Source organism: Polypterus senegalus, chromosome 13, assembly GCF_016835505.1.
Source record: "Polypterus senegalus isolate Bchr_013 chromosome 13, ASM1683550v1, whole genome shotgun sequence".
Classification (NCBI taxonomy): Eukaryota; Metazoa; Chordata; class Cladistia; order Polypteriformes; family Polypteridae; genus Polypterus; species Polypterus senegalus.
This window is the reverse complement of record NC_053166.1, coordinates 92,572,432-92,596,256: the sequence shown is the minus strand read 5'-3', so window position 1 is coordinate 92,596,256 and position 23,825 is coordinate 92,572,432. Positions and strand designations below refer to the sequence as shown.

General features: G+C 38.5%; 1 protein-coding gene across 13 annotated transcripts in view; it reads left to right on the top strand.

Moving 5' to 3' along the window:
* The window catches only part of LOC120541974 (carnitine O-palmitoyltransferase 1, liver isoform-like), a 111,252-nt gene that overhangs the window by 56,256 nt on the left and 31,171 nt on the right, over positions 1 to 23,825 (top strand). For all 13 annotated transcript variants that reach the window (XM_039774005.1, XM_039774007.1, XM_039774011.1 and 10 more), the window contains one exon: positions 19,894 to 20,089. In XM_039774005.1, coding sequence (XP_039629939.1) covers positions 19,894 to 20,089 — 196 coding nt within the window. The remainder of the gene's footprint in view (positions 1 to 19,893; positions 20,090 to 23,825) is intronic.

The window sequence follows — 23,825 nt, the reverse complement described above, 5'->3', positions numbered from 1 at the left end:
AGAGGCTGGAACTTGATTTCAATGTTAGGTTGCATCTTGCCCTGGAAACATTTTGGACAATTTTAAACAAGACTGATGTATTTGATAGATGATTTTAAGTTGAATAATTGTATGCTTTGCGCATATGCAGCTAGAGTGAATTCTGTGCATTGCTGCCTTCCACTCCTTTTCTGAAATGTTGAGTGAGAGATCCTTTTCCCACTGTACTCTGGAATCTTTGAAAGGGAGGGACTAAAATGTATTTGTATATTAGAAACATGCTGTCTGAGTCCTCAAGACTGATCATTTTTTTTCCCAGAGAAGTAAGTTGGAGGTAAGGAAAATTGGGCAGGTTTTGTTTAGCAAAGTTTGTAATTTGGAGGTAGTAAAAGAAATCTGTTGCTGGAAAATTAAATTTGGAGTGTAATTGTTCATAGGATGCGAAGACATTGTCTGTGTAGAGATCTAAGTGATTTAATCCTGAATGTTTTCCAGACATTAAAAAATGTGTACATTTGAGAGGGTGGAAAAAGGTGGTTATCATGCAGAGGTGCCACAGATAAAAGCTTCTTTATCTTGAAGTGCTTCCTATATTGCTTCTATATTCTGAGTAAATGAAGTACAATTGGGTTGTTAGTATATTAGCGATAGCTTGTATTTACTGGAGTACAAAGCAAGGAATATAAAGAAGTACTGCAGGATTTGTATCAATGTCCTGGTTTTTATAGCTTGTATATTTGCCACCCAGTAATACAACCCCAAATCAGAAAAAGTTGGGACAGTGTGGAAAATGTGAATAAAAAAAGAAAAAAGCAAGTTATAAATTCTCCTCAAATTTTATTTCATTTCAGACAGTATGAACACAAAATAATTCATGTTTTTTTTGTCAACATCATTTGATTTGTAAATAAATATCCATTCTTGCCATTCAGGTTTGCAACACATTTCAAAAAAAGTTGGGACAGTACAGCATTTACCACTTTGTACAGTTCCCCTGTCTTTTAACAACACTTAAAAGACGTTTAGGCATTGAAGAAATCAAGTGACTAAGTGTTGTAGGTGTTAGTTTGTCCCATTCTTCCTGCAAACAACATTTTAGGTACGCAACAGTACTGGGTCTTCGTTGACGCATTTTTCATTTCAAAATGCGACAAACATTCTCTATAGGAGACAAATCAGGGCTGCAGGCAGGCCAGTCAAGCATCCGCACCCTCTTCTTACGCAGCCATGCTTTTGTTATGTGCACAGTATGTGGTTTGGCATTGTCTTGCTAAAATAAGCATGGGCGTCCCTGGAAAAGACGTCGTCTTAAAGGCAGCATTTGTTCCTCCAAAACTGAGATATACTTCTCAGCATTGATGGTGCCATCGCAGAAGTGCAAGTTACCTTTGCCGAAGGCACTGACACAACCCCATACCATGACAGACCCTGACTTTTGGACTTGTATCTGGTAACAGTCTGGATGGTCCTTTTCCTCTTTGGTCCGCAGCACAGGGCATTCATTTCTTCCAAAAAAGATGTGAAAAACCGATTCGTCTGACCACAATACACATTTCCACTGCACAATGGACAATCCCAGATGCCTCCGAGCCCAGAGAAGTCGACAGCGCTTCTGGACACTATTTATGTAGGGCTTCCTTTTGGCACAGTACAGTTTTAGCTGGCATTTCCTAATGTAACTACGTACTGTAGTGCTTGAGAGTGACTTTCTGAAGTAGTCCTGAGCCCACGCAGTTATATCATTTATTGATGAATGATGGTTTTTAATGCAGTGCCGTCTGAGGGCTCGGAGATCACGGCCATTCAGCTTAGGCTTGTGCTCTTGGCCTTAGCGACACGGTAATTTCTCCAGATTCCCTGATTCTTTTCACTATGTTATGCACTGTAGAGGGAGAAATGCCCAAATCTCTTCCTATCTGTCTTTGAGAAATGTTTTTCTTCATCATTTCAAAAATTTTTGCCCGTACTTGGTGGCAAACTGGTGATCCTCTGCCCATCTTTGCTCCTAAAGGAGTAGGCCTTTCCTCGATGCTGCTTTTATACCGAATCATGATTGCAATCACCTGTTAACATCACCAGTTTCAAATCACATCATTATTTAGTTATTATACCTCATTACTACCCCTGAATTGCCCCCATCCCAACTTTTTTTGAAATGTGTTGCAAGCCTGAATGGCAAGAATGGATGTTTATTTACAAATCAAATGATGTTGACCAAAAAAACATGAATTATCTTGTGTTCATACTGTCTGCAATGAAATAAAAATTAAGGGAAATTTGTAAATTACTGCTTTATTTTTTTATTCACATTTTCCACACTGTCCCAACTTTTTCTGATTTGGGGTTGTACAAGTGAAAGTTTAGTAGAGCCATGCCACCTTCTGCCTTAGGTCTTTGTAGAGTCACCCTTTAGATACGTGGATGTTTTAAATTCTGAGAAAATGAGGTTATGATTGAATCTAACTTCTTAATAAATGATTTATTGATGTATATTGGAATGCTTTGAAATAGAAAAAGAAGCTTAGGAAGGATATTTACCTTGACAGTGTTAATTCTTCCAGTCTTTAAGTCTTGCTTGAGTTTTTCCATGCAGACAGCAAACTTTTGCTAATATAGAGCTTTATGTTTACTTGTTATGTTTACCCCTAAGTATTTAAGCTGATCTGCGATGATAAAAGGGAAGGTGTCCAATCTAATTGTGTGCTTGAGAGTTCACTTGAAAGAGAACACTTTATCTATTCTGGTAATTTCACTGATTATCTCTGATGCCTTCTTGGTTTCTGATTTATTTTTGTGGGAAGAATATGAAATAATATGCCCTCTTAAGAAAACCTTCAGAGTTTCCCAGAGTATTCCTGCAGAGACCTCCGAGGATGAGTTTGTCTATAAAAAAATCGATTTGCTTGGATATTAATTCTGTACAGTTCTCGTCCGCTAATGAAAATTGGTGAAGACGGCAACTGTGTGACGGGTATATGGGGCCTAGTGATTTAAGCTCCATGATCAAAGGGGCGTGGTCGTATATAACTATAGCGTTGTACTTACAAGATTTAATCATAGGCAAAAAATTGTTATCTATAACGAAATAATCAATTCTTGAGTAACAGTGATGCACTGGTGAGTAGAAGAAATATGCTGTTGAGTTTGGGTTAAGAAATCTCAAGGGGTCTGATAAGTTGTAATTGGATTTAAAACACAATTAAAGTCACCAGCCATTATAATTTTGTGAGTGTTCACATTGGGAATAGATGCAAATATGTTGTGGGTGAAGTCTCTATCATCCTCATTGGATGCTTAGATATTTATCCCCCACCTACCTGTAGTTCAGTAGAAACATTGCCAACTTGGGAATTTTACAAGGTTTGTATTGCTTTGTTGTTAAATGATGTTTTTAAAGCAAAAGTAATTGATTAGCAACAATATGCTTATCTTGTATGATGACCTGCTCAGTCTTTCGATCAGTGCTGTTTTACTTTCAAAAATCAGGAGTGGTGTCCCCCTAGACTTTCTCATGTACTCAGATATGAGGATGGATATTTGAGGAGTAAACTGCAAGACAATGATTATACTATATACATTAAAGAACCCATCCATCCATCCATTGTCTAACCCGCTGAATCCGAATACAGGGTCACGGGGGTCTGCTGGAGCCAATCCCAGCCAACACAGGGCACAAGGCAGGAACCAATCCTGGGCAGGGTGCCAACCCACCGCAGGACACACACACCCACACACACACCAAGCACACACTAGGGCCAATTTAGAATCGCCAATCCACCTAACCTACATGTCTTTGGATTGTGGGAGGAAACCGGAGCGCCCGGAGGAAACCCACACGGGAGAACATGCAACCGGGAGGACCCGGGAAGAACCTGGGTCTCCTAACTGCGAGGCAGCAGCGCTACCACTGCGCCACCGTGCCACCCTAATTTTATTTCAGTTTATGAAAATGTTTTTAAATAATAGTTTCAGTTTTGATTTTGGTTTCCGTTAACTGTAATAACCTTCTTCCAGTGCAAGCTAGTCCGTCTCCAAGCACTTTGCATTCGGAATTTCCAGCTGTTGTTTTTCCATCAACAGTAGATGCCAGTTGTTCAGTTATTTCAATAGGAGTCGTGAATGTTTGCTTAAGGTCTTCAAACTGAGTACCAAGTGCTCTAAGGTTATCCTCAAACTTTGATTCATTTTCCTGTACTTTTTTCCTCAATTTTTTCTAGCATACCTTTAAAAGTTGCCTCAAAGCGATTTACTTAAACTTTTCTCCTAGTCTTTAATATCCTGAAGCAGCTTCTTGTTTGTCTTGTGTATGTCCTTTATTTCTTTCCTTATATCATTTATATCCTTCTTTATATTGTTTTTGAGCTCCCTTTTGTTCCCCCGACAGTGGTGATCATTACCTTCATTTCAGACTGTTTGTTTTGGTCCAATCCATGCTCTGCTGGTAAAGTAGCAAGTCCAGATGGACTTAGTGTTGCCGGCTTGCGAGGGGTAGCTGACAACGCAGAAGGTTAGGCCATTTTCAGTTTCGCTGAACTTTCTGAATTCGGCAAGTATTTCTGGCCCAACTCGCTTGCACGTTCGCTCCCACTTTCTCATTTGGCTGGGGACAATGCAATGTCAGATTCTGAGAAATTTGTTCTTTCGCTAATGTGTTCCAGGTCAGTCTCTGGCAGTCCATACCATGAGTTGAACTTGAACTTGATGCCTGTTTAGACTTGAATGAAGCTGCAGCTGTCTTTTCCATTTCTTTCTGAGCCTTTTTTGTGCCACTCATGCTAATATATGCTTGCATATACTATAACTGAGCCTCCTCGGGTTGAGTAAATACAGGATACCTTGGGATGGAAAAAATAACACAACTGCTAACGCAGTTCCACCTCAGATGTCCATCTTCCGTAACGGACGAGACCAACTCCAGTTTTTGTACAATTAACCCATTTCTTTGCTTATATTCTGGAAGATATAAGTTTGAAGGGCTTTTCCTTTAATGGAGTTTGTCACGTTGGTGATGGTTTTTAAAGCACAATTTGGGTCAGAGGATAGAGATTTTGCTGTAAGAGATTCAAAATTAGGAAACAGTGACACCATGTAGGCATGATCTCTTTCAGTCAAGCAATGAATCCACTTCTAAGCCCTGCAATTGCTTTGCCATTGTCTGATCAAACAACAACAACAATATTTATTTATATAGCAAATTTGCATACAAGTGATGCAGCTCAAGGTGCCTTTCAGGATGAAGAAAGTGGAAAAAAAAGACAAAATATGAGAATAAAATTAGGCAATTTTAATTAACATAGAATAAAAGTAAGGTCCGAGGGCCAGGGAGGGCAGAAAAACCAAAAAAAAAAAAACTCCAGACGGCTGCAGAAAAAAAAATCTAAATCTGCAGGGGTTCCATGCCACAAGACTGCCCAGCCCCCTCTAGGCATTCATCCTAACATAAATTACATTAATCACTCCTCATGGTTTTCAGGCATCTCATGGAAGAATTTGATGATGATGGTCATGTGGATCTCTGGCCTTCAGTCCATCATTGTAGGGACTGCAAGGTGCTTTGATCTGGTGGTCGTGGCGCAGATCGCCACCACAGAAAACCGGAAAAAAAACAGCAGAGAAAGTAGGGGTTAGTATGCATTTTGGAGCCACTAGAAAAATAAAAGGAGAATTAAATGCATATACAGAGTATCAGGGCTAAACTAAAATGAAACTATGAGAAAGGCATGCCAAAATGAGATTTTAGCAGTTTTTTAAAGTTTTCCACTGTATTAGCCTGGTGAATTTCTATTGGTAACCTATTCCAGATTTTAGGTGCATAACAGCAGAAGGCTGCCTCTCCACTTGTTTTAAGTTTAGCTCTTGGAATTATAAGCAGACACTCATTTGAAGATCTAAGGTTACGATTTGGAGAGTAAGGTGAAAGGCATTCTTAAATATTGGGTGGAGCGAGATTATTTAAGGCTTTGTAAACCATTATCAGACTTTTTAAAGTCAATTATAAATGGCATAGTTAACCTATGTAGTGACATCAAAACTGGAGTGATTTCCTCGGATTTTCTTTTTCTAGTTAAGATTCTAGCAGCTGCATTCTGCACTAGTTGCAATTGATTGATATCTTTTTTGGGTAGTCCTGAAAGGAGAGTGTTATAGTAGTCTAGCCGATTGAAAACAAAAGCGTGAACTAATTTCTCAGCATCTTGCAAAGTTATAAGAAACGTAACATTTGCTATATTTCTTAAGTGCTATCCTAGTAATCTGATTAATATATGATTTAATAACCTTGTCAATAATTACCCCTAAATTCTTTACCTCTGTCTTGACTTTTAAGCCAAAAGTATCAGGTTTATTTCTAATACCCTCATTATCTCATTGCCAATCTCTAAAATTTCTGTTTTCTCCTTATTTAGTTTAAGAAAATTACTAATCATCCATTCAAAAACACAAGTAAGACATTGTGTCAGTGAACCAAGAGAGTCGTGGTCATCAGATGCTACTGATAAATACAGTTCTGTGTCATCAGCATAGCTGTGGTAGCTCACGTTATGCCTTGAGATAATCTGACCTAATGGAAGCATGTAGATCGAAAAGAGCAGTGGACCCAGGATACATTCTTCTGGGATACCATATAGAATATCATGTGTCTTTACGTATAATTACCACAACCAACAAAGAATTTTCTACCTGCCAAGTAAGACTCAAACCAATTTGAGACACTGCCAAAGAGGCCCACCCATTGACTAAGGCAGTTTCTAAGAATATTGTGATCAGTGGTAGCAAATGCAGCACTCAGATCTAAGAGGATGAGAGCAGATAAACGGCCTCTGTCTGCATTTACCCGCAAGTCATTTACTACTTTAACTAGTGCAGTTTCTGTACTGTGATTTGTTCTAAAACCAGGCTGAAACTTGTCAAGAACAGAATGTTTATTGAGGTGATGTCTGATCAAATAGCAATGCATTTTCTCCAGTCAATATTGTAATCATTTGTGCTGTGCATAAGTGTCCAGTAAGTGGTTTCTAGTAGTTTGCAAATCCAGTGTGTCTTCTGTAACTGTGTTCTCTGAATTCTATCATATGAAGACTAGACATTTTGCATAGTTAAAATATTTGCAAATATTACCCCCACATCAAGAGCATGATTCTTCAGTTGTTCTGTTATGTGGCACTCCTCTTCCAAAATAGGTTTTTGCCTTGTCTAAGCCTGAAAGTGAAGCAGTGGACACTTACATGAAAGGTAATTTAAAAAATGGTTTTATTGCTCCATCTAATAGTCCTTTTTGTTTATGTCCCTGCATTGATCGCAGAGAACTAAGTCACAGTGTAAAATAACTATCCTGTTCCTCTTTTCTGAACCTTATTAACCTCCTTAGCATTAACCCAGAGCCGCTGTGGGGCTCAGAATTGTTTTCAGTCTTCAATAATCAGACCAGTTTGAATGGGAAATACTTTACTTACAATGATGCAAAAAACACAGACTCAAAGAAAACTGCAATACAAATATCAAAAACTAACAACATCATGTCTAATTAAAATACATTGTCTTAAAGGGGACAGCAACAATAATTCAATCATAGTATGTTTAGTATAATAATAAACTTAACAGAAATTCTATGTAAAAACGGTTAAACCTGAGTGTGTCTTGGGGTAAGCTGTTATGATCCGATGTACTGTATACTGTTAAGCCCACATAACACTTGGGACAGTTGGTAAATATTCTGGTGTTATCTAGTAGATAAAATAACGTGCTGAAAAAATTCCTGAATACAGTATATCTATGTATTTTGCTACTCTATTTTAACTCATCAATGTTCTTGAGTAAGGAATGGATCTTCAACAAAAACACACAATGGTATGTACAGTAAATGAAAAGCTGTAAAGCCAGTTTTAGATCAAACTGAAACAGAGCCATTAGTTGAACGAATTGATTGTGTTGACAATGTGGACATCAGAAATTGACACAAATAGTGAAACTGATGCATACACCACTTTATAACAGAACGGCTGTGCTATGCCTGCTGAATTTGGTTGTGAAGGTTCAACCTTGGTGTAAGTAGGTGCATGACAAAAAAGGCAACATGATTATAATCAAATAGACGGACAAGAAAGACGTTAGCCCTTAAGCACTGATCACAATGCAGCAACTGTCAATGTTCATGTCGGGGAAATGTGAACGTCACTAAGCCTTGCTTTGTGGTAGCCTGCAATAATACAAGGGATGCATTGATCATGTGGGTCAGGCACTGACATTCTACGCTCTCATGGGCAAGCTTACAGAATAAATGTTATACGAAAAGTGCCTAAAGAAACGCAATCCTATTGTCCTGATTTCAACATCAGGCTCTGCGTTGGTGACTGTTTCAAAACATATCACATGAAGGACATGTAGTAAATCCACATTAGTACAGCAGTGGACATTAGACATAGCTTTCCTTTTAGCTTAGCCATAGCTTATGTTAATGATTTGGAATTTACGTTTCTGTTACACATAATCACATTTATTTCTAGTTGAAAAAAGTCAATGTTTTTTCTGTGGTAAAATTAGCACAAAGGTGGTTAAATCAAGGGACTGGACTCACAGTATTTACAAAATTAAATTTACATTGTGCTTACAATGTAATACGTATTAGATGGAGGACAAACAGCATTTATCTCTGCTAATGTGCATTATGAATATTTGGTCATGCTGTATGGATTGTTCTATACTAATAAAAGGCAAAGCCCTCACTGACTGACTGACTGAGTCACTGACTCATCACTAATTCTCCAACTTCCCGTGTAGCTAGAAGGCTGAAATTTGGAAGGCTCATTCCTTACATCTTACTTAAAAGTTAGGCAGATTTCATTTTGAAATTCTACACGTAACGGTCATAACTGGAACCCACTTACGTACATATATACGGCCATAGCCTGTAGCTCTGTCGCCGTGTGAGGTGGAGTTGCGTCCCTCATCGTCACGCCTCCCACGTAATTGAGTGCCTGCCCATATTAGGCCGTCCGTCAGCAGCAATCCAGTAAACACGCTGCCACTAAATATTCGCAGGTGAAGGACTGTGCTTATGCAAACGAAGATGAGATGGTCAGGGATAGTGTTTGGCACAAACTCAGCGAAAGTGCGAGAGAAACTTTTAAGTGCCGGATCTTAGCTAACATTAAATAAAGCCGTGGACATCGCAAGATCGCACGACATAACACAAGCACAGCTGAGAACCTTCGATGCATGTACACCGAGCGGCTCACGCGAACTGACTGTGAACGCAGTACGCAGAGAACAAGCAAGAGCTCCAAAGAGCGCTGAACAAAAAACGCATTACACAGTTGAGAAGGTAGCAAAAGAATATGAAGCGAGTGGCGCATACAAGCATATTCATAAATGTGCAGCTACTCCGGAAACAAAGCACAGTGTAAACCTTAAGTTTAAATTAAGTTCATAGACACGGTGCCACTGGCGTTTGTCATGCCTACGACGAATACTATATTCGTTAGATACAAGTTTAATGAGAAGACGCAGAGTATAAATGAGACTTTTGATCACTTTGTAATGGAGTTAAAATTGCTGTAACGGAGTAAAAATTGCTGGTGAAGGACTGTGCTTATGCAAACGAAGATGAGATGGTCAGGGATAGAATAGTGTTTGGCACAAACTCGGCAAAAGTGCAAGAGAAATTTTAAGTGCCGGGTCTGAGCTAACTTTAAATAAAGCCGTGGACATCGCAAGATCACATGAGATAGCACAAGCACAGCTGAGAACCTTCAATGCATGTACTCTGAGCGGCTCACGTGAACTGACTTTGCAGGACTGGGAAAGGTAAACCCGTGCATGCAGTGTGTGATGTCTCAGATAAAGAGGAAGACGAGCTGCTTATTGATGCAGTAGGAAAGGAACAACCTCTGGCGCTGAACAAGCCTTTGTCGACATATTAATATGAAAGCAAGGTGTAAAGCTTAAGTTTAAATTACGTTCATAGACACGCTGCTGCTAAATATTCGCAGGCAAATCCACAACTTAATACTGGGAATGCCTGTTTAAACATCTTAGATTCATGAGTACTGATTTGGGTAGTGATCACTTCGATTAATCAAACCTGTTATCTTTACAACGGTTGACAACGAAGATGAGATGGTCAGGGATAGACTAGGCAAATATGGAATGTAACTTGAACACAACACATCCTCCAAATACAAACCTGATTGAAAGAAATAATGATAATCAAATCCTTGATGACAGCAACACTCATAACAGTCACAAAACAATTACATTGACAATCATGTTACGTTATTTTTAAAATGTTTCCTTTTCTTTTTTATAACTTCTTTAACACACTACTTCTCTGCTGCGAAGCGTGGGTATTTTACTAGTAAATTATATTTTTCCTATCGTACTAAATGTTTTATCCTCGTTTACATTGATGACATTCTCATTTTTTCTAAAGACCTTGCTCAACCTGTGAAAGAGTTCCTACAGTGCCTGAAAGGGAATGATTTATTCATTAAATTCAAAAAATGCAAATTCAATAACAACAGTTATTTTTGGGTTATAAAGTCAATTGTACAGGCTTAGTTATGGACCAAACTAAAATTGCACAGCAGTACTTATTGCAAACCACCAAATAATTTAAAACCGGTGCGACACTTGGTGGGTTTTGCAAATTATTATCAGCAATTTATTATGATTTTCACCTCAGTTATCTCTCCCATTACATCACTTAATAAGAAGACACATAAGAAATTTTCCTGGACATCTGAAACTCTGGTGGCATTTGATTCATTAAAGAGATGAATACAACCATCCCTGTTTTAAGACATCCTGGTTCATCATTTCAATTTATTCTCAATGTAGAGTATGGGGCTGGTGACTTTGAATATAGGCATTGGTGCTGTCTTTTTGCAGGAATTTCCTATCCTTGTGCATTTTTATAAAAAAATTAACAACCCACTAACAGAATTATAATGTAGACAATTGAGAATTGTTAGCAATTAAAATTGCACTAGAAAAGTGGTGACATTGGCTTGTGGATGTTAAATATTCTATTAAAATATAAACTGATCATAACAATCTGATTTGTCATAAGAGATTCAGAGATGGAGCACCAGCCAAGCCAAGTAGGCTTTGTTTATTAGTCATTTTGATTCCACCATAATAAAAAATTCCTGATTCAAGTAATGTACCTAAGGAGGAGTACTATGTGCTGCTCGAATTAAGGACAAGAGTGTTAGAATGGCACATTCATCTATTATGTTTGGGTATCCTTGTATGTCATGGTAATTAAAATTATTGAGAGGATATTTTTAATGGAAAAGGGTGAGGCAAGAGATTTATGATTTTGTTTTAACGTGAAGTTTGAACTGAGGGATTACTTCTTGGGTTACTTCAGCCAGTTTCTTCTCCTAATCATTCCTAGGAGGCAATATTTGTGGATTTCATAACTATTCCACCCAGTAAACAAGGCAATCAGACAGTATTGGTCAGGTTTTCTAAATGTCCTTATTTCATCCCATTGAAGAAACCTCATCAGATAAAGATGGTTAAGATATACAGTGCATCCGGAAAGTATTCACAGAGCATCGCTTTTTCCACATTTTTTTATGTTAAAGCCTTATTCCAAAATGGATTAAATTCATTCTTGTCCTCAGAATTCTACACACAACACCCCATAATGACAACGTGAAAAAAGTTTACTTGAGGTTTTTGCAAATTTATTAAAAATAAAAAAATTGAGAAAGCACATGTATATAAGTATTCACAGCCTTTGCCATGAAGCTCAAAATTGAGCTGAGGTGCATCCTGTTTCCCCTGATCATCCTTGAGATGGTTCTGCAGCTTAATTAGAGTCCACCTGTGGTAAATTCAGTTGATTGGACATGATTTGGAAAGGCACACACCTGTCTATATAAGGTCCCACAGTTGACAGTTCATGTCATAGCACAAACCAAGCATGAAGTCAAAGGAATTGTCTGTAGACCTCCGAGACAGAATTGTCTCGAGGCACAAATCTGGGGAAGGTTACAGAAAATTTTCTGCTGCTTTAAAGGTCCCAATGAGCACAGTGGCCTCCATCATCTGTAAGTGGAAGAATTTCAAAACCACCAGGACTCTTCCTAGAGCTGTCCGGCCATCTAAACTGAGCGATCGGGGGAGAAGGGCCTTAGTCAGGGAGGTGACCAAGCACCCAATGGTCACTCTGTCAGAGGTCCTCTGTGGAGAGAGGAGAAACTTCCAGAAGGACAACCATCTCTGCAGCAATCCACCAATCAGGCCTTTATGGTAGAGTGGCCAGACGGAAGCCACTCCTTAGTAAAAGGCGCATAGCAGCCCTCCTGGAGTTTGCCAAAAAGGCACCTGAAGGACTCTCAGACCATGAGAAACAAAATTCTCTGGTCTGATGAAACAAAGATTGAACTCTTTGGTGTGAATGCCATGCGTCACGTTTGGAGGAAACCAGGCACCGTTCATCACCAGGCCAATACCATCGCTACAGTGAAGCATGGTGGTGGCAGCATCATACTGTGGGGATGTTTTTCAGCAGCAGGAACTGGGAGACTAGTCAGGATAAAGGGAAAGATGACTGCAGCAATGGACAGAGACATCCTGGATGAAAATCTGCTCCAGAGCACTCTTGACCTCAGACTGGGGCGACGGTTCATCTTTCAGCAGGACAACGACCCTAAGCACACAGCCAAGATATCAAAGGAATGGCTTCAGGACAACTCTGTCAATGTCCTTGAGTGGCTCAGCCAGAGCCCAGACTTGAATCCAATTGAACATCTCTGGAGAGATCTTAAAATGGCTGTGCACCGACTCTTACCATCCAACCTGATGTAGCTTGAGAGGTGCTGCAAAGAGGAATGGGCAAAACTGGCCAAAGATAGGTGTGCCAAGCTTGTGGCATCATATTCAAAAAGACTTGAGGCTGTAATTGCTGCCAAAGGTGCATCGGCAAAGTATTGAGCAAAGGCTGTGAACACTTATGTACATGTGATTTCTCAGTTTTTTTATTTTTAATAAATTTGCAAAAACCTCAAGTAACCTTTTTTCACATTGTCATTATGGGGTGTTGTGTGTAGAATTCTGAGGAAAAAAATGAATTTAATCAATTTTGGAATAAGGCTGTAACATAACAAAATGTGGAAAAAGTGATGAGCTGTGAATACTTTCCGGATACACTGTATTTATTTAAGAGATCTTCAATAATTGCAGATCATGGTCAAAAATTTGTATTTCGCCTTTCCCATTGGTTTTGCAAAAAGATGAGTAAATTTAACCTTTGGTTTCTGTCTCGAGGCCAATGGGCAAAAAGAGAAAAAGTAAATCAAGATCTTTTAAGATTCTTGTAAGGGACAATTTATTCCTGCTAGTATAACTGGACAGAGTTATTATCTTTAGCAGCATTCACATCATAACATTTATCATTATTTATCACATTTATCATATTATCTTTAGCAGCATTCAAAGCATTCACATTTATCATGAAGCAATAATGATGCGGTATATCAGTTCATACCGAAAACCGTTTTTTGTCTTTGTTATGATTTGGATTTTACTTATACTGCAACACTGGTTTATATTGCCTAAACAATGTTTGGAATGTGGCGCAGCAGGAAACTGTTTAAGGGGGACCTTTTTCACTGCTACACCGCTAAACACATGCAACAGAGTAAATGCGGTAGTGGAGGTATTGAGCGGTGAAAATGGACAGAGAATATTCTGAAACTGAAGCTGTAGCAGACGATAAAGTTGAACATGATGACACAGAAGAACTTTTGCTGGAAAAAGGAGCCGTGTCTGTTGCCTGGAGATACTTTGGATTTAAAAGGTCAGATGTGGACCATTGTATTCAAATATGTGAATACTATTTCTGTACCACTGGATAATACTGCAAAGCAAATTGTACTTGTTTTATTTTCTTCAATACTGTGTAATGTACCTGGGTACTGTGTAATAGTGTGATGATTTATTCTCGACATTTCTACTTTATTCTCGCTGTTTGTCGAGATTAAAGTCGATATGTTGACTTTATTCTCGTAATTTGTAAACTAAACTTCATCTTAAAATGAATATTTAATTTACTAGATTTTCTCTAACCCCATCATAAGTTATGTAGCGCATTAAATGCTTTGTGTTAAGTGTTCCCGGAGCCATGTTAATCGCTACTGCTTCTTAAACTGAATTCCTCTTGCACTAAGAGGAAGCGCTGGCAACACAAAGAATACATTAATTTCATGATATTCCTCCTTCCTGAACATTTAGAATGCTAAGATAAATACTTGATATGATTTTCATGATAAAATACAGTAAAGCATGTATTAATCGTGTGGGGGTACTGTGGAATGGAGGTTGCACTGCTGCCTCGCAGCAATGGGGTCCTGGATTTTCCTTGCTTTGAATTTGCATGTTTTTCTGGTGGGTTTACTCAGCGTGCTTCAGTTTCCTTTCAAACTCATGTAGGATGTGGGGTTTTGTTATGCTATATTAACCCTGCTAGTGTATGTATTGCTTGTATTCACCCTGCGATGTGCTGGCACCCCATTCAGGATTTGCTTCTGCCTCTCACACAATGCTTGCTAGGATGGGCGCAACCCTGAATGGAAGGCATAACTGTACTTTCTCCGGTCCTGTTCCGCCTATATACATCAGACTTCCAATACGACTTGGAGTCCTGCCACGTGCAAAATTTCACTGGTGACACTGCTATTGTGGGCTTCATCAGAAGTGGGCAGGAGGAGGAGTAGTACAGGAAGCTAATCAAAGACTTTGTGAAATGGTGCGACTTAAACCACTTACACCTAAACACCAGCAAGACCAAAGAACTGGTGGTGGATTTTAGGAGGCCCAGGCTCCTCATGGACCCCGTGATCATCAGAGGAGACTGTGTGCAGAGGGTACAGACCTACAAATACCTGGGAATGCAGCTGGATGACAAACTGGACTGGACTGCCAATACTGATGCTCTGTGTAAGAAAAGACAGAGCCAACTATACTTTCTTAGATGGTTGACGTCCTTCAACATCTGCAATAAGATGTTGCAGATGTTCTACCAGACGGTTGTGGTGAGTACCCTCTTCTATGCGGTGGTGTGCTGGGGAGGCAGCATAAAGATGAAGGACGCCTCACGCCTGGACAAATTATTTAAGGAGCCAGGCTCTATTGTAGGAGTAAAGTTGGACAGTTTAACATCTGTAGCAGAGCGACGGGTATTAAGCAAACTCCTGTCAATCATGAAGAATCCACTACATCCACTGAACAGTGTCATCTCGTAGGCAGAGGAGTAGCTTCAGTGACAGACTTTTGTCAAAAAAGAAAAAGGAAGGATAGGAACTAGGGGTTTGGTACGTCAGAGAGACAGCACACATGCAATAAAGAAAGCCCGCTCAGAAGAACATCCATTGAATTCTGTGTTTGTGTCTCGAAATACCAGATCACGAACCCAACATTTAAACAATATTTCAGTTAAACCTGTGCGATACCCATTCATACATCCAGTTATTTGGAGCCTTGTCACACCTGCCATAAAGTTCTCTACACTGAACGTACACCTGGGGACCCCTTACTGCGAGGGAGCAGCACTACTGCCACACTATTGTGCATGTTTAATACCTTCTTTAATGCATTGCATTCATGAAAATATGTCAAGTATTTATCTTTGCATTCTAAATGTTCAGAGAACAGCAATATCATGAAGTGAATGTGTTCTGTGCGGTGATTGCTGCTTTCACCTGCTCTTAGTGTAGAGGAAGTCATTTTAAGAAGTGCTTAACGATTAAAATCTGGGTCAGGGAACATTTAACACAAAGCATTTAATGTGCTACATTAACTTATGATGGGGTTTGAGAAAATCTACTAAATTAAACATTGATTTTAGCATGAAGTTTAGTTTACAACATTCTAATTTAATTACAAAATAAACTATGAGAGAATAAACTATTCTTGACATATAGTTTTTTTTTCTTCCCTGTGTCCGTATTTATTTTTCTTCACAGTGGCCCAAATCCACTTCCATAGGGCTGTACCACAAATAGCATTATAAATGCAAGTTTCAGTTTTATTATTTATGTATATAGCTTAGCTTGAAGCAAGGTCCATAGTAATGCAGTTTGCCTTAATGATGGTTCAGTTGGTAAAGATGTCATCACCAAGTTGCACTTGTTTTGCTTTATTTTTATTTGGTGAATACTGTACTGTGTGATGCACCTGGCCTTGAAGTCTTGAAGTAATAGTATTATCACTGGAAGTTGCACTATTATTTATTTTATTGTTATTATTTATTAGTTTAAATATTATGCAGTTTAATGATGGTAAAGTTGTTTAAAAAATCACTTTAACGTGTCACTGGACAGAGATTGTTAACATTAACAGAAAGTGTAGTTGGTTTACAAAACAATTTACTCTTTATTCCTTTTCTAAGATATGTTAATCACAATACAACTTTTGATAAGCACCTCTGGATATTTTACTGTCTAAATGCCTCTTTGGATGGTTGAAAATATGTTGTCAAAATTTTAGTTTAAGTTGTTTGCAAAATTTGTTCAATAAAAAGGTTCTCTATTTTGACTGCAACTGTCATGCAGTGTGATTCCTTCTCTTCATTAGTGCCACCCCCTTGAAACTATCACTTTATTGGGCCATGCAAACCTGTATTAACACTTGTGTTCACATTAAAATGTTTTTTTGTACAATGTACAATTCTTATTATAGTGGAATAGGTTTTTCTTAGCCAGTAATTGCAGTGGAAAATGTGGTTAGCATCCAATCATGCATGCATTAAATGTTTGACTTTCTTGCTAGGTCCCTGATTACAGTTTTTGGCTACCTTTCTTGAGTCTTTCTCCCTTCTCCCAATTCCATTTCTTATTCTTGCTACTGCCGTTACAGACACTCATCCATACTGTGTTTGGTTTAGAGTTGCCACTCCACCTACATATTTGAGGGTGTAGGATAGAAATAGGAGTACTCAGAGGAAAATCCTAGCAAATTTTGAGAAAATATGTAAGCTCTATTCAGACAAAACTAGGCACAGGACTGTAACCTCGGGCACTATAGATGTCTTAAAATAAAATTCTGCAGTCCTGGTAGCAACTAAAAGCTAGTCAACATTGTATCTTTTGTATAGTATCTAGACGAGGGGTCTAAAACTCAAATTGGCTTCTGGCCACTGCTGGTACTGTCTTGTCATACAGGAGCCACATGAATGTTCAAGTACAACAAGAGAAACTCACACGCCAGCCTCTTTTCGAGTCGGTGTACCCCTTGCCACGTGTTACAGCATACCTTGCTTCCACTTAGCTAGCAATACCTGTTTGTTCAATAGACATTATTATGTACAGATTGTTAAGGAGTAACATTTCACATTTTTGAGAGAGTGATTAGAGCTACATGTGTTTTAGAGGGTAACTGCTAATTACCGGAGATATCGAGGCCATATGGTTTTCTCCCCACGCTGGGGACGCTGTCCCATCAGAGCTGAACACGATCAGAAACAGTGCCAACTACCATCTGCTTGGACAGAATTATATTTCTTTTTAATTTTTTTGTTGATTTTTAAACTTTGTCCTGTTTCACTACTATGTGGGCAGAGCCTCTAGGGACAGCTAGTTTTATATATTATTAATAATATTTTTTTTCAAATGTTATATTATCAAAATTGGTTTAAAGAGTAAGTATTTAAATTGAGTTACATTTTTTTCTTGATTCAGTACATAGTTTTAAGCACTTGGTATTTTATTACTGTTATATCCTTCTAAACAATAAATAAAGAAATGTTTAATGGTGATACAATAAACTATTTTTAGCATTAACTTAAAACTAGTATACAAAAGATGAATTTACAGCCAACAGCAATGCATGATCATTCCTAGAATGATAGCATAGGTTTCCTTTTTTTTTGTATACCTGTAAATCTTGGTCTTTAAATAATTATGTCACTGTAAGGCTATGGTTGAGGAAAATGTAATGAGATGGAATCTTGAATTTGGATAAAGCTTTAAAATATTTGTGAGGAGCTTTAGTCTTGGAGTTCTAGGGTGGAGTGAGAAAGGGATCTGTAAAGGATGAGATCTTTAATAATACAGTACTATTTACCTTTCTAAAGCAGCCAGTATTGTGTATGTTCTGAACATCTGTATTGAGCGAAGTAGGTGCCATACCAGGATATTTTGCAGTAAGTAAAGATGGATTCCACTGTGCAGCTGTAAAAGGTAGTTAGAACAGATGAAGAAATCTGAGTTCTCCTCAGACACATCAGTAAGTAAAAGCACTGGTGAGCCTTTTTAGTAATAGCCAAAATATTTTATGCCCATTTTAGTTCATCAGTGATTGTTACTGCAAAAAAATTAAACCTGCTCACCCTTTCAACAGAATCCCCATTGATGTAGATGGAAGTGTGGTCTGTCTTCTACATCCTAAAGTCTATGATCAGTTCATTGATTCGGTTGTCATGATGACGGTGTCATCAGTAAATGTAATGGTGGAGCTTGGGGCTGTGTTTGACCACACAGTCACAGAGTAAAGAAAGGGGGCTTACCACAGTATCCTGTAGAGTGCCAATGCACGCATGCTGTGGACTTTTGGCTAAATTCTAAATTGAGGAATCAATTGGTACAACAACACAACATAACAGTATTTGTTTTTCATATGTGCCGGGATGGTATAGGGTGCAAATGCTATGAAATCCCCTATTGACCAGTTGTGACTATATGCAAACTGGAGGTGGTAATGACTTTCAGGAATGTATACTCTTTAATCTTAGTGGATTATACAGGCTGCAAGTTTTTTTTTTTTTTTAAATCTAGGTAGTTTTCTTAGCTGTATAGAAAATATGAGAAATTATTTTGTAACAAGTAATTGTAGATTTCTATTTAGGAAACAGTTGCACATTTATTTTGTTTTCCTTTTTTTCTCCCAAGGTATAGTGTATTACTCTTTATTATTGTGAGATTGATTTCTTCTTTGTATCATTGCAATTGTCAATTTAGAACAGGGTATAGGAGAAAGTGAATTTTGCGGGCATTTTCCTTCAGAAGAACTGTTTTTTCAGTTATAATTTATTTTTTACTAATTGCGAATTGGCCAGATTTATTGATGTTTGTTTAATTACTGATATTTTGAGAATCATCACCAGCCAAGATATTAATAGTAGTGTTCTTGTAAAATTTCCTATGCTTTCGATAAGGAGCTACACTGCGAATTGTCTAGAATCAAACTCCCAATACTTATGCACCTAATTCTGATTAACTGTGTAAGTGCGTAGTATGCATGACCTTTCCTCATGTGAAATGGATGTCTTCCACTTCATATGATATGTCTTTTCTAAAAAGTATACAAATCAATATTGAATTTCAGAAATGTTCCTCATAAGTTGCATATTTCTTTAATATTTTCTGATTTTCCCCATTCTTTCTTAAGGAGAGATATTTTAGATTTTCAGGAACTGAACAAAGAGCACATGCATAACCAAAAAACACTATCAGAATGCTCAAAAATGATATATCTAAAGTTTTTCAGTATTTTTCTTTGCTGTCATTCGGTTTTCTAACCACAGTATCTGAAGCATCCTTACAAAGAGTTGAACCAAGTTCTACTGAAACCTATGTTATTCTTTTTTTCTAAAAACTGCTGAAGAGTATCATGTACAGGTCATGCTTAGTAATTTTTGTGTTGTATACTTAAAATTAGTTTTGTATGATCTTATGTGAAGATATGTACACTTTTCTGGCATCAGACCCTCTTAAAATTACAAGCAAAAATATTAATCAGCAGTGCAGTATTTTAATTGTAAAGTATGAATGATATTTACATGGTAGCATTTTCAAGCATGTTTGAATGTTCTTTATTCATTTAGTAATTTCTTTTTTAGTTTATGAACAATACTGTAGCATTAGTAAATGTTAAAAACATCTAATTTACCTAACATGTTTCTTTATTCAGACACAATCCAGCACATGCAGGACAGCAAGCACATAGCAGTATTTCATCGAGGCTGTTTCTGGCGTCTCTGGCTTTATCATGGAGGCCGTCTGCTGTCACCACGAGAGATGGAGTGTCAAATCCAGAAGATTCTTGATGATACAGGCATTCCACAGCCGGGTGAGGAAAAACTGGCTGCATTAACTGCTGGAGACAGGTAACTGTGTAAATGGAAATCATAGTTCTGTTTTTGAACATTAGACTTTTGAAGACCAAAAAGTCCTACTGTCTACCAAACTACTTGATAATTTAATTTCATGTATCTGTAGTTCTCAGGTGAGTTAAGAAAAATTTCTTAACTTTTTTGCAAAACTTCCCTTAGCAAATTTCCATTTGTGTTCTCATGTTCCTGTCGGAGATCATCTGAATTCATTGTTTAACGAAAGATTGTAATGAAAAACCCTTAAGGAAATATCTTCAATAGCCTTCAGTTTAATTCCACTAAATTTATGTTGCTAAGATACCAATTCGAATGATTAATTGTCAGAAAATCTATACTGGGTGGAAAGTTAATTTAATAAAGAAGGAAACAACAACAGAAGCAGTGGCACATAGTTTTGTAGTTGTTAGTGTTAATGCCTCACAGCCCCAAAGTCCAGAGTTTAGATTCCAATCCAGGCATTGTCAATGTACCCTTTGCATGTTCTCCCTGCTTTTGTGTTCCTCTGAGTCATTTTCTCCAGGTTCTCATTTCCACTCTCAAAAGACATATTTGTTAAGTGAATTCTCGACTCTTAGTTAGTTATTTATTAGTGAGTCTGGGAATGTGTGAGAGTATGCTCTGTTATGGGTATGAGGTGATACAATATACATCAATGACAGTCCTATCAGTCTTATTTATAATATCATCACATATTACCACCTATGTAAGTTCGAATATATATATATATACTTTCAGTCCATTATTGCTGTATTCTCTGCAGTTTTCATTTTCTTTGTGATGGAAAGTTGACAATTTTTAATAAATTATGCATTTGTTTTGATAATACATATGTCTAACTGCTGCAATTTATATATACTCAGTTAGAATTCATCTTGACAAATATGTAATGTGCCATATGTATTCTGACATCTGTTTTTGTGGTGTAGAAGAATACATTGCAGTCTAATTTTACCTTATTGCACCCCTAAAAGACTTACTAAATAATGGAAAATATTTTACACTTTATAATTTTATAAAAAAACATTTTCAGAAATATATGACTTATTAAATGTAAAAACTTTTGTTTATTCTTCTGTTTTATTATTAGTAAATGATGGAAGATATTTTGCATTTAATTGCTTTAAGTAAATTTTAAGACATATGGTACATGATTCAATGAGCAGAATGCTGTTTTCTTTGGTTCCCTTTCCTTGGTTCCTGTTTCATCTTGTAAAATGATGGGTGGTTACATTACCAGTCAGTTAAACCAACAAAAAGTGCTCTCAAACCTACCTGCTGTGAAATGATTGGACAGACACAGGAAGAGGTTTGGGGGCAGCCGCCCGTATACTTGAATTAGGCTGTCAAAATTGAAAGGTTGGTTCCACTTCTGCTCTTTTTGCCTCTGGAAGTCGATACGGACATTCTAGTACGACCACCCCGTGTTCGGTCACCATGTCATGTGCAATCAGAGAGGTCTGCTGTGGTTTCTCACTCACCACCAAGGGGAATGGACAGGATAACTGTTTCCAGCTCCTGTTGCTGTTTGGCAGAGAAATTTGGTATGAAGTTAAGGTCTAATTTGTGAGTAAAGAGGGAATGTGGCTGGCCGGAGGAGGGATCAGGCTCCCTGTCCTTCCATGGCTTCAGCAAGTTCATGTGTTACAGACGTAAATTAAATTTATGTTTTTATTGTATAATATTAACAATAAGAGCAGCTCACTACTCAAAATGGTAAATATAGTAGGCAGTGAGGATCGAACTGGGGGCTCTTGATTACAAGTCAGCAATTCTTACCGCTACACCATGGAAACTATTGTATTATCTTTGAACCTTTTGTGAAAGTGTTTATTTGATCTGTGGACTTCAGGCTTCACACATTATATAGTTTATGCCTACATTTTGTCATTTATTACTAAAATATGAAAAACTTTTCTATTTTAACAATTGTTTACACAGATTATTATAGAAACGAAACACACATGAAATGCATGTGCTCCAAATAACGATCTATTATTTCCACTCTAAAACTCCAGCACTTCACTCCCAGATAATCAAGGCATGAGCTGGGAGAACTTTGTGTACGTTCTGCGGCGGTGGGGTGATGAAATAGTAGGCTGCTTGTCTTTAAAGGCACATTTACAAGACAAAAGACAGTGACAGAGAGGTGTGAAGAGATTTAAGGCGGGCCAGAATTACAAGTGTTTTCATAGGCTTTAGTAATTCTAGTGTTAAACCTCTCTACTAGACCTTCGTTTTGAGGATAATATACCGATGTCTTTAAATGCTTTATCTTAAGTAATCTGGCAGCTTCCCTGAACATCACCGAGGTAAAGTGCCTCCCTTGGTCCGTCAGGACTTCCTTAGGGATGTTGACTTGTGCAAAGACCACTAATTCCCATGCGATGGCGTTGGAGGTAGCTGAGTGCAAGGGAACAGCTTTGGGATATTGGGTTGCTTAATCTACCAGGACAAGTGTGTATTTGTGTCCTTTTACTGAGGGTTCTAGGGGTCCTACTCAGTTGACCCCTATATGCTCAAATGGGATGTCAATTACGGGAATGGGAACTAGAGCACAGTCCTTCCTGGTGCAGTTGACACTCTGGACAGGATGTGCAAAAGTGGCGAACCTCCTCGTTTATTCCCAGCCAATAGAAATGGTGCTTGACACGCTCCAAGGTTTTTTCAGTGCCCAGATGGGCACCCAGGAGGTGGTGTGTGGTTCATGATAAGCGGCGTTTACTATCAGACCAATCTTTCCAGTATCACTGGAAAAGGTGGATTTGGGAGATCTGCTACTGGTAGTTTCTTTAGCAGTCCTTCATATACAATGACACAGGAGGCGAACCTGAATGAACAAGTATCACAGTGAATTCAGGTCAGATTGGTCTTAACTTTTAGCCATTGTCGCAGTAACATGAAACTGCAAGCAACAATTAATGGTCTTGCCGGAATCCATCAGGGCTGTTACTTTATGTCCATTTACTTTTGCCACTCCTGGATTTATTAGGGGATTAGACAGAGCACTTCCCACCTCCCTCCACCTGTGCAGTCTCCCTTGCCACTGAGCAAACAATTTGGCCGCAGAATTGGTGGCTTCAGCGCTTGCTCCAATTGGTGATGACAGAGCTCTGGGTTAGGGACGCACACTGGTTGGGTTTCATACTGAGACCGCTCAGTTCTCCCAGAGTGTGAAGCCACCTGATGTTTCTCAATGGTCTCCATGAGGTCCATCATATTTTTAAATGATTGTCCCTAGGCCAGGTGGGTGAACTATTCAGGTAGGGCATTAAGAAAAAAGAACAGGCAAGCTGTTCCACCACCTGTTGGGCATTGTTTCTGCCTGTCCTCAGCCAACGCCCGACTTTGCACAATAGGCTGAGAGCCTGAGGACAGGTTGGCTACTCTGGATCGAACTCCTAGCTTAGTAATTTCCTAGCCTGCTGGCATGGGGCCATCCCACCTATTGTAAAGGTCTCTGCCTTTGTGGAGTTTGAATGGATAGTCTTTTCCTCTGAGAGACCTAACAATGTACTCTCCCACTCCCAGCATCTCTCTATTCTGTTAGCCCCCTTCACACTCTCCCTGTGGACTATATTGCTTATTGACCCCTGGGATGGAGCTTGTGCCTGGTCCTCCCAACCTGCAACCCACATCCCATACTCAACCACTAGGGTACGGTACTCTCCCACCTGGACCTGGAAGGGCTGGAGTGCATTATTTAGGTTCTGTTCCTGTTTATTCCTGGATG